The sequence below is a fragment of the Rhineura floridana genome, chromosome 4 (assembly GCF_030035675.1).
Source record: "Rhineura floridana isolate rRhiFlo1 chromosome 4, rRhiFlo1.hap2, whole genome shotgun sequence".
In the NCBI taxonomy this organism is placed as follows: Eukaryota; Metazoa; Chordata; class Lepidosauria; order Squamata; family Rhineuridae; genus Rhineura; species Rhineura floridana.
This window is the reverse complement of record NC_084483.1, coordinates 44,381,500-44,393,672: the sequence shown is the minus strand read 5'-3', so window position 1 is coordinate 44,393,672 and position 12,173 is coordinate 44,381,500. Positions and strand designations below refer to the sequence as shown.

General features: G+C 44.2%; 1 protein-coding gene across 6 annotated transcripts in view; it reads right to left on the bottom strand.

The window, feature by feature from the left end:
- ARHGEF10 (Rho guanine nucleotide exchange factor 10) overlaps window positions 1–12,173 on the bottom strand; it is a 164,303-nt gene that overhangs the window by 70,212 nt on the left and 81,918 nt on the right. For all 6 annotated transcript variants that reach the window (XR_009762151.1, XM_061622894.1, XM_061622897.1 and 3 more), the window contains one exon: window positions 3,209–3,381. Coding sequence is in view for 5 of the 6 variants with exons in the window: in XM_061622894.1 (XP_061478878.1) it covers window positions 3,209–3,381 (173 nt within the window). In the remaining variant the exon portion in view is untranslated. The remainder of the gene's footprint in view (window positions 1–3,208; window positions 3,382–12,173) is intronic.

The window sequence follows — 12,173 nt, the reverse complement described above, 5'->3', positions numbered from 1 at the left end:
GTGAACAACAGACATAAAAATCACAGCGCATCATTCCTCACTCACAGAGTGAAACCATCTTAGCAATCATGTTTTTATATTTTTTTATTTTTACTATTTAAATAGCAGATGTGCATCCCAGCAGATCAAATGCTCGCTCAGCTGTAATTTTTGCCCCTCCCCCATGATTCACATTGCCTATTTTTGTTTAAGTGGTGCATGACCATTCACACATTTATCCATTTGTTATTTTTTAAAAGGATCAGAAGAAAAAGAAGAGAGAAACTGCACTAGGCTTTTGGGGAGGAGAAGTTCTTGATATCGTCATGAGAGCAGTCAACCACCTGTTACTTCTGCTACAAACCTATGGAATTGTTTCCACCAAAAACATGACCCTGGAGAGGAGCAGACACGTTTGAAACAAGAACAGGGAAGCAACTTTCAGATCAGCCTCATCTCGCTGGTATCCATCCAGTCAGGCTCTCCCTATGTTTCCAGGGATCGGAAGGATACCTACCCAAAAGCCATTGCAAAGCAGCTAGTGAAATCTTCAAAATGTCGTATCAGAGAGCATGGCTTAGGCAATAGCAAAAAATATGGTCTGCTACTTATTATAAAGCACTACACTTGCAATTTTTGGTACAAGCAAAAGAAAAAGTAATATTCACAAAGCATTATTCCTTCTCACCTTTCAAAAGCAAACACTGAGAACTGACAAAATTTAAAATTCTAAGCCATAGTTATCCAAAATCCTTGAAAAGGTTTTTAAAAACTAAAATTTATTGTCTTACTGTAGCATTTGATAGAACTAACTTAAAACAAAACAAAACAAAGTTGTAGAAGTCAGTCAGTAAATTACAATGACTAAATTACAACAGCTACTCTCCATACACAAAGGATTTTTGTAGGGGTAAGATTACTGGAGACAAAAATATATAAATATGGACAATTCAAGCTAAGGATACAAATCATAATCAACAAACAATTCTGCACAAAATTGTTAGTCAAATATTAAAGTTACATATTAAGGTCACTTTTATAAAAAGTATAAACATTTTCCCACGCTGTCCTAGACAAATTAATCCTTAAGAATTTAATACTCTTAAATGTAATTGGAACCATTTTCATTCTCCCTTTCTCAATTCAAGCTGGAGATGGTACAATAAAGGACAAATAACTGGTGAAGTTATTTACTTACTTACAAATAAGGCCTAGCAAGGTTGCAAAAGGGGAAGAAATTTTATCTTTCAAAACAGCAGCTCCTTAGGGTCACCCAAAGGAGCTGATTAGCAGTAGGTTCAGGCTTGATAATATAAAGTAATTCTTCACACAATGTATAATTAACTTCAGGAACTCAGTACCATTAGATGGAATACCATCACCAAAACTTCAAATAATTTTTTTAAAAAATGATTAGACAAATTCATGCAGACCAGCAGCCATTTATATTCCTAAGAATACCTTTCCATCTCCTTAATAACTGCTTCTTGGCTTCCCTCAGGTGTCAGGTTGCCCACATGTGAATACAAAATGTCCCAGCAGTGGAAGGTTACCTCATCTCAGTCACTTGCACTGTTGCATTGTTGGTAGGGTTGGAAGAGCCTTGAGACATTGGGGCATGGCCAGAGGCCCAGATCTATAGCCCTTTTCTACACAGTCTGCACCTTTATGCAAGCAACACATGAGGTGTGCTAAAAACCAAAGGGATATCTTGTTTGGCCCTTAGTGTTTCTATGAAAATCAGGAGCTGTCCAGAGTAGCTAGTATTCATTTGTCAATCAACTTGGTTAGATTTTAAGAACTGTTGTACAGGATAGGTCGGAAGCCAGGGTGGTGTAGTGGTTAGAGTGTTGGATTAGGACCTGGGAGACCAGGGATCAAATCCCCACTCAGCCATGAAGCTTGCTGAGTGGCCTTTGGCCTATCGCAGTCTCTCAATCTAACTTACCTCACAAGAGGGAGAAGAACTATATATGCCAATTTGAGCTCCTTGGAGGAAAGGTGTGGTAGAAATAAAGAAATAAATGAGATTGGAAATAAATACTTGCTCTTTTTTTTTATTCAGAATGAACAGAAATAATATTTTGGTTTTTAAGAGAAGAATGTCAGCTCTGTAGGTTTTACGTCTAAAATGAGAAGGTCCCAAAGGGCTATTCCAACAAATGGGTGAGTAAGAAAGCAGGGCAAGACATGTTAGACAATACAAGTCTTCATATTAGGTGAAAGTATTCCAACCTGAGACTTACAAAGACAACATGCAGACCAGCTTCATAAACTCTGCAAGTTCCATATTATTGAGAAGTCAAAGCACACGGGGCCCACTCAGTACTGTTAACTGCTTCTATGAAGCAGCACACACACAGCATAGACCATCCTTTCCCAACCTTTGGGTCCCCAGATGCTGGACTACAACTCCCATCAGCCCCAGCCAGCATGGCCAATGGTCAGGAATGATGGGAACTGTAGTCTAGCAATAGCTGGAGATCCAAAGGTTGGAGAAGGCTGGCACATACCACTTTCAACTACACCAGGAAAACCACTACTTTTTACAAGATGTCTGGTACATTAAAAAAAAAATCATGTTTGCTTTGGCAGATGTGAAGTGCTTATGGCCATATTTTGGATTACATATCACTTCTAGACACAGAAGGCTGTGAATCCAGAAAGCATTGGGTGCCTTGTGATAACGAATTGTTCATATTTTCTACACACCCCTACCTCCCCATTTATGAAAACAATAAAGTGAAAAATCAATATCAATACCATCCCTAGCTCTGTTCTGCATGAACATCTCCCCTTTTTGAGCTCATGGATTTTTTATATATATAATGTATATCCTCTGTCTAACTTCTAGCCATCTATTCTCAGATGTGACCAAAACAGAGTTCAAACACTCATTTCCATTGTTTAAAAATGGTATTTATTCCATAGATAATGGAACACACGGTTCACAGTATGTCACTGGAGACTTGCTTTTCACTATGGCTGCCAGTCCCACTCTGGTGGTAACAGTATTTGTAGTTTTGACACTAGTAGTGTGGTATTTAGATTAGGCCAAGAAGATCACACTTCCTAAACAGCAGAACTGGGGAATTGTGCTTTCTGAACATTAACATAAAAGCATAACCTTTATCATAGTAAGACTGCATAACACCACAAAGGAAAGCATACAAGCTCATTTTTACACTGAGGAAGTAGTAGCTGCAACGAATTACTACCCAGTACTTACTTGGCTTGGCATTCAGAGCAATATTCTCAGATGAATGCTGTGGAGGGAATCTGCAGTTCTCGCCTTGACCATCACTGCTCCCATACTCTATAACATCTACATGCCCAAGAGGCACACTCCATTTTAGTAAGTACCTTTCACCAGTCACAATACCACTGCTTTCATGGGAAGAACTGAGGGGGGAAAGGTCACAAGAGAAACTTTACAGTAGAATGATTTTATCTGTCATTTAAATGCAGGCAAACACTTTCAATTGCATAGATTGCACATTGAACATATTTCTCTTAATGTCTTATTTTATGTTCAGAGTTGGTTTCAATTTTTGATTCTTGCTTGAACTGAAAATCTCATGAAGATGTTTTGATATCTTTTAAAAAAACATTTCCAATATTTTTATGCTACTTCTGCAAAAAAAAAACTTTCCAAAGAAAAAATTATTTTTCTAATTAAATAATAAAATGCTATCATCCAAAAGGAAGAAGCAGTTTTGCTGGCTTCCCTTCTGCCCCACAGAACACTGTGTTTTGAGGAGACACCTTGTATAACTATTCTGAGACCTTGGGCACAAGATTGCTTTTAAGCTTTGCAGAGATATTTACATTAGAATGCACAGGGCTCACCCAAGACAATTTGCTGCATGAGGAGGACCAGCAAATGGCGTCCCACCCCCAAGTCAAAGTTCGTAATACCCACAGCCAGTCAAGTTATTTTTATGACACCTGAGGCTGCAAATACCACAGGTGACTCTCTCCCTCCCTTACTTAACTATTTGCTACCCTGTAATCACTCCCAAAATCAGTTGGGTGAGGCAGCAACCTTCACTCTACCTAATATGGCTGGCCCTGATAATATGCACATAAAATATTCCCAAATCATATAAAACATGAAAAAGTGTCAATTAGGAAGGATAAAGCATATGAGTGAAGGCTGAAAGGTAAGAAAATCTTACAAGAGAAAGGAATGACAAGCACCAGAAGAGGAACAAAAAGAGAATAGTCACAACATCTACTCATTTTTAATTATAAACAGATAACACACTTAATTTTCAGTTGGAGGAAAAGATTGAAGAAGTCAAAACCTGGTTAATGATACTAAGGTGGGGTCCAGATGACCTGTGAGCAGAATTTTGTCCATGGGATGCTCTGTGGGAGGAGGCCATTTTTGCTGATTCCCCGTCTCTCTGCAGCCTCCTGTGCCTCTGGAAAACTACACTAAATGGTTGGGACACACACACGAACAGCATACGAGGTGGTGATGGAGTGCAGCCAGGATGGGCAATAATCTATTCCTGTACCCACCACCATCACCACCACCTCCTCCAGCACGAGGTTTTGCTGAATCTCAGTTCCTTTCGCAAAGGGAAATAGTGCTTTCATTTGCTATGGGAAAATCTGGATCCAACCCACTAAATTTAAAAGTTCCCCGTATCACATATGACTATTTTTAGTGAAATCTTTAATCATCCTTGCTTGCTTAAGTTAAGATGGTTCCTTTTCTTCTTCTTTTAGCATTTTTAAATTGGTACTCAGAATCAGGGTGGGCCTGTTCACGTTAGTGTGTCAAATCTAGAGCACACATTACAGCTGCCATAGGAATGACACCACAGCTTCTCTGTGATGAGAGATCAACCCAGCCTACATTTGCAAATATGTGCCACCTACACCATCATGCAATCCTCTCTCCAAGTTCCAACGCCAGATGAGGCTTGAAAGGAGACGTTTGGTCTTACCGTGAAAACAGTCTTCTCTGTGCATGTCAAAGATGATATAAGGTGGGGTAGGTAACTCCATCTAGCAGTTGAAGGCAGAAGAGCACTGTTGATTTTTGCAGGAACTTCCTGTCCTGAGTAGCTCCCAGCTCAGTTCTTGATGACAAGCTAACTAATATTGACAGCAGTGACAGGAAACACGACATATAATGTAAAGCAACAGCACTCATACACTCTCTGCTAGAGGCCTACAAGGTACCCTTGGTTGCAGCCCAGCCCCCCTAGGGAGTGGCCCTGATATCATCTTTGACATGCACAGAGAAGACTGTTTTCATGGTAAGACCAGAAGTCTCTTCTCCTGTGCATGGAAAGATGATATCAGGTGGGACATACCAAAGCTGACCCATGTAGGGTGGGAATATTACTGGGCTGAACTCATTGACAGTGGGAGAGGATATGCTGTAGCACTCTCCTCCCAAAGGCTGCTTCTGTGGATGCATATGTGCTAAACTTGTAATGTCTGATAAATGTATTGGGAGTGGCCCATGTGGCTAATCTCCGTTAGTGAAGCATTTCTTGAGAATGCTGCCATTGTGGCTGCTGCCCTAGTGGAATGAGCCACAATCCTGGCTGGCTGCGCAAGTCGCAGTGAAGTGTATGCCAAGGTAACACATGCTTTGATCCACCTAGCTGGGTGGAGGTTGAAACCTTGTTACCCAGTGAAGCTGGATGAAACAAAACAAATAAACTATCTGTCTTATGAAAAGGCTTAGTTTTGGAGAAATATACTTTTAAGGCTCTTCTCACGTCCCGTGGGGTGGACACACTTAGGGCAGGAGGAAGGAAGTACTAACTGTTGTTGACAGTGAAAGGTAGATAGAACCTTAGGACGAAATGAAGGGACAGTGCAAAGTACTACCCTATCCTTATGAAAAACACAGACATTCTTATCTACAGAGAGGGCATTCAACTCAGAGACACGACGGGCCGAAGTAATGGCCACAAGGAACAGGACTTTAAAGGATAGTAAACGGAGAGGTACTTGGCTTAAGGGCTCAAAAGGAGGTTTCTGCAGGGCCATGAAGACTTTGTGCAGGTCCCAAGTTGGAAACCGATGGACAGTGGCTGAGCCGATATTGTTGCCCCCCGAAGGAAACACTTCAGGAACGGGTGAGAACCCAATGGTTTTTCGGGGAGCTTAGATAGGATTGACGACAAAGTCAAAGCCTGACGTCTCAACGTGTTTGGTCTGAGTCCCACTGTTCAGCCCTGCTGCAGGAATGAGAGGATCTCTTAATACCTGCTTTACTTGGATTTATGCCTTGTTTCTGTGTCCAAGACAAGAAGGCTTTCCATGTGGCCTCATATATTTAAATGGTAGAAGGGCATCTGGAGGCCGTTATTGTCTCCACAACTTGCATCAGAATGCCTTTCCTTCAAGAGAAGTTGCTGTTCAATTTCCATACATGAACAGCCAGCCAGCCAGGATCAGGATGGAGAAATCGGCCCTGCGACAACAGATCGTCCCTGAGAGGAATTCACCACGGGGGATCGACCAATAGCCCGATGAGTTCTGGAAACCAAGATCTCCTTGGTGACCAAGCAGCTACCAGCAGGACCGTTGCTCGTTCGGCTTGGATTTTCTGGATCACTTTGGGGAGGATTGGAAGAGGCGGAAAGGCATATAACTGAACTGGAGGCCATTGGGCCTTGACAGCATCTATTCCCTCTGCCTCTGGCGTCTTGTACCTGGCGAATAACCTCTTTATTTGACGGTTGAGAGTGGTGGCGAAAAGGTCCACTTTGACCCTGCAGAAGCGTGCCAGTATCGCCTGAAAGGCCAGATGTAGCTTCCATTCCCCCTGATGTATTTTCTCCCAACTCAACCAGTCTGCTTGACTGTTGTCCTCCCCTCTGAGGTATTCCACCATGAGTGACTCTAGATGTTCTTCTCCCCACTGGAAGATGAGGGAAGCTTCTCTCTGGAGAAGGGTAGAGCAAGCCCCCCCGATGGTTCAAATGTGATTTGGCAGACACGTTGTCTGTCCTGATGAGTACCACCCCCAAACATCTGGCACATGCGAAGTGTGTCAGTGCCAGATGGATTGCCCGGAGTTCCAGTAAATTGATTGGAAGCCTGGATTCCTCCGGTGAGCATGTTCCTTGCACCATCTGACCATTGCAAATGCCCCCCAGCCTCATAGGCTGGCATCCAATGTGATCACTATAGGTGGGGGGTCCTGGAATAGTACTCCCTTGAGTAGTTTGGGTTCATGTGCCCACCACATCAAGGACTGACAAACCGCAGGTAACAGAACACTTTCCGTTGCTGCCTGGCTGCTATCTCGCTCAGAAAAGGGAATAACGCCCACTGCAGTGGGCAAGAGTGATGAGTGCCCAAGGAGTTGTTTGGAAAGCTGCTACCATCAACCCCAGCACTGAGACCAGCTGCATCAGGTCGGCTGATGTGGAAGTCATAAAATGTGATAATGCAGCGCGTATCTTGTTGATTCTGTCTTGTGCCAGCCAGATTGTCCCGTTGTGAGTCTATAGTGGCCCCCAGATGTACAATGTGATGGGATGGAACTAAGTGGCTCTTGGTTTGGTTGATTAGGAAGCCGTGATCCCTCAAGCAGGCTAAAGTGATGTGTAGATCTTCCCAGGCCTTGCTTAGCAATGTGGACGGAATGAGGAAGTCATCTAGGTAAGGAAATATGTGGACTCCCTGCATCCTGGTGGGTCACCAGGGCAACCACGATCTTTGTGAATACCCTGGGGGCAGACAACAAGCCGAAGGACATGGCCCTGTATTGAAAATGATCATTCCCCACTGCAAACTGAAGGTAGCATCTGTGGGGGGGGGAGATGGGGTCATGGAGGTAGGCCTCCTTCAAGTCGATTGAGGAGAGGAAGTCCCTTTTTCTCAGTGTCTCCTTGATTGAGAGCAAAGTGTTCATGAGGAACTTGCAGTATTGTATGTATTCATTCAGGTTATTGAGATCAAGTACTGCCTTGAACAACCCATCTTTCCTCGGCACTGTAAAGAAAATTGAATAATTTCCCAAAAGTCTCTTCCCTATCAGGACAGGTTCTATTGCTGATATTCGGAGCAGATGGGAAATCACTTGGAGGGTTCTTGTTCTTTTGTCTTGAGTTTGAGCACCCTGGATTTAGGTTTTGGGTCTGGACACACTGTCGAGATCCTAGACGTTGTCAGAACTGGCGGGTCTTCAGGGGAGTGTAAGCTGAGGGCCTCCATTGCCTTGCACAAGAGGGGGAGGAAATGGGACTCCTGGAAGATTCTGTTGGTTGAAATCTCTTCCGATTCTGACTCCCCACTCCAGTCCTCTTCGTCTAAGACATTCAGTTCATTGTCTTGAGTCGACAGGTGTCTCCTCTGTAGGTTGAACATGTCTACCTTGAGTGGCAGCGTAAGCATCAGGTGAATTGTGAGATGTAGTAGGTCGCAGGTATGATGATGGGATGGCTGAGGAAGGCCCCTGCACTCCCTGTGTCCCTGATGTGTCCCTAGGCGGGTGCTGTATAGAGGATGTTGTGCCCGAGAGATGTCTGGCCAAATCCACTAAGAGGGAAGTCCTGAGTTGATCCTTCAACTTTTGAAGCATATGAGCCGATAAATGTAGTTGAAGAGGCTGGGTTTGTGCACAAGAGGGATGATATGCCCCTCCTTGCAATTGGAGCGTAGGGGGAGGAGGGAGGGGGCTGGGATCCTTCCCCTTCTGTAACATGGATGGTTTGGTAAGAGGTAGATGTGTCTGTAAAATCCATGAAATCCTCAGGTGAGGATCTGGTAAAAAACCCAATTCCAAGCCAGAATGGGCTTGTATGCCTTCTTCCTTAGACAGTGACTCTTGGTCTCTGAGTCCTGAAGGCAGTGCTGTGTGAGTCCCTCCCCTCATCTGCATTATGATCACCAGAACTCTGCCCGGTCTGCCTGCAAGCCATGGGCGCCACGTCATCTGAAGCCACCCTGCCCACTACATTTATTGCCTCAGCCACCTCCAGCCTGCCAGAAGAGGGGCGGAACATGGCTGTCTCCATCTGGACATTCGGCCCGAATGAAGGCCCTAAGGCCTGTCTGGGTAACAGTGGTGGCGCTGCTCCTTGTTTGGGAGGGAGCAGCTTGGGCCTCTTCTTTGGCCTTTCCGATTTGTGGGTTGCTTTCCCCGTGGAGCAACCATACAGTGGGTCTTACAGGGGCTGGAAGGCATGAAGCACCTATGTTCCCGGTGATGCTTTGGTGGCAGTGGGGGTTGGCACACCTTGTTGCAGCCCCTAAGAGCAAGGCCGTGCTGCTGGTTTAGGAGGATGGAGAAGGACTCCTCCTAAGGCTTGAGCAATGAGAGCTGCTGCTGCGAGGCGGGGAGGGAGTGTTGATGTTTTAAAAACGCTGCCGGTAAATTCCCATCTCAGCGGGTAGTGAGTTCCACGGGGGGGGTGTACGGCTAAGAGCGGCAGTAGCAAACCGGTCTGGGTGGAAGGGAGGGGGTGTTAAGTCCTCCATAGGACGTCCCTTACAAACTTCCCATCCCTGCGCGGTTCTGATGGAGAAAAGGAGGGGAATCCCCTGCTGGCTTGCCTTGCACCGCGGAAGGGCTCCGGGGGAGGAGGGGAGGAAGGCAAAAATCTTTTTTTTTTAAACAGGAATGAGAAAAGTAAGATGGGAAGGAGGAAAACTCAAAAAGGTATAATACAAATACACGAGACAAATATACAGGCCTGAATACAGAGCAGAGAGAGCGATCAACCGTTGTGTGTGAAGGCAGAAGAGAACTGAGCTGGGAGCTACTCTGGACAGGAAGTTCCTGCAAAAATCAACAGTGCTCTTCTGCCTTCAACCGCTAGGTGGAGCTACCTGAAAATGGAAATGGACTGCCTTCAAGTCAATCCTGACTAATGGCGACCCTACAAATAGGGTTTTCATGGTAAGTGATATTCAGAGGTGGTTTACCATTGCCTTCCTCTGAGGCCGAGAGGCAGTGACTGGCCCAAGGTCACCCAGTGAGCTTCATGGCTGTGTGGGGATTCGAACCCTGGTCTCCCAGGTTGTAGTCCAACACTCTAACCACTACGCCACACTGGCTCTCCTGATATCATCTTTCCATGCACAGGAGAATTCACAGCATGTTGGGCACAAGAAGAAGTCACACATGGCAAACAGCAGCATTACGGGGCATGCAGCGACCAGTTGCCACAAGGAGATCACATTCAGTGCCATTACAGCGTGACAACTGTAAAGTGTGCTCTGGTTCTTACTTATCCTAGACAAGGCCAGCTCTACTATTAGGAAGAGTGAGGCAGCAGATTTGGGGTTTCTTTTAAGAGCAGCAAGTTGTTTATTATAATTGCATTTTATTGTCAGGGAAGGGAAGGGGTGTTTGTAAGAATTTCTGTATCGGATGCCAAACTCACTTGGCTGTTCTTTGGTGCTAGGTTATCTCGACTTGGACCAGGGTGAGGGCACCATGTTTGCAGCTCCACTTCAGACAACTAAATGTCTTGGGCCTGCCCTGGTTGTAGAGGTACCAGCCAATTATTTTATTTGGGAGACACTATACTTATTATTATTTATTTATATATTCCCAACATGAAGATAGTCTCTTCATAGAAATACAAGTACTAGATAAAAAGAGAGTCAAGCGATTGTGTTGAGCGTTAACCTCATACAATTCACATATTATTGTTGCCCTTAGTTCTGTCCAGCACAATAAGGCTTTATAATGCTCCCGATTAAGCAGCATTTATCTGTGTGATATTTTGGGCAAGATTTAACATGTTGAAAAGTTTTGTTTGGAGGGAAGTTGTCCTGCCCGAACCGGAGAATTCAGACTCAGACACAGCTGTAGTTTTTTCTTTTATTGCAGTAAAAGACAGTTTCAATTCAGTGTGCTTTATGGATCTACTTATGGCTCACTCAGAACTCAGCATCTCTCTAGGTTTAACTTGGCACAACTTTGCTGCACTAAGACATTGACTCAGCAACTATTGCTCCCCTCACTTGGCTTAAGTAAGGCTGGGCGGGCACCTTACTTGAGTGTGCTGTCACTGTTGGGAGCACGTGTGCAGGCAAATACTTCGCCTCAACTATGTCTGTTGAATTTCCTGCCTCTTTCACCTCCTGGAACAAGGCGAAGGTGGAACCCCTGCCACCATCCCATCTTCCCCCTCAGAGGCAGAAGGGTGCAGGGAGAGGGGAAACATCAGGCTGGGAAACAACCGGCTGGTCAGATTGACTCTACACAGGGATATCTGGAGCTGCTGGGGTTGAACTGTCAAAGTCCAGAGCTGGGGCACCTTCTGAATCCAACTCCCTGCTCGGCCCTTCACCGGCTCGACCATCCCACTCTTAAGTCCTCTTCCTCCGCTTCGTTCTTGTCAGTCCACCCCCGTCCAGCAGGGCTCATGACAGAAGTGATCTAATATTTCCCCCTTTGCTTTGGTTCCTGTCATTTACTTCCTTACATTCACAGTGTGCATTTCTAATATGATTAAAATAGAGATAGAAAAGATATATGAAAAGGTGAGCTGTGTATGCTAGGAAATGAAATCTCTAAAGAACTAGAAGCATTAAAGCAGTTCTCTGAGAAGCTGTAGGTCATTAAGAGAAAGATTACAAGAGCTAGAACAACTTATACTTTACATCGGAGAAATCAAAAGGACCAAGCTAGATACAAAATACCTTTGAAGTTTGGAGAGCTAAAGAAATGCTGACCCAGGTTTAGATGTTTTGGCTTTTAATTTCATGACAGTACCATTTGAAAACGCCTACATAAAATCTAACACTACACCATAATTTTGCGCTATGTGCATTTGAAGTAGCAATTCCTGGGCTTGGCATGCTCCCTGCTCCCCTCATCTAGTGTGGCTGTGATTTATCATCATTTTAAAAAAACAAATCATAATTTGAATGTATCAGACTCCACCATCATCCCCATGTTCAGAAATTACAAAAAATTCTAGTTAGTGTAAAAACAGAAGCAAATGCTTCTGATGTCCTCCTCATGGCTATACTGGAGGAGATAAGATGTTCACCATGCTAAACTATGGTTTAATGTTATTTCTGAAAAGGCTTAAGGCATCACTCACAATTAGGGCTTTGCTACTGAAAAGATGCTATGGTGGAAGCAAGTGGTGAGGACAAGTGCTGAAACCTTTTGATACACCTTGATAGCGTTAAAAAGGAAAAGTATAGACTGCAAATCCTGTACATAATTCCACCTGCTAAAGGTAAAGGTA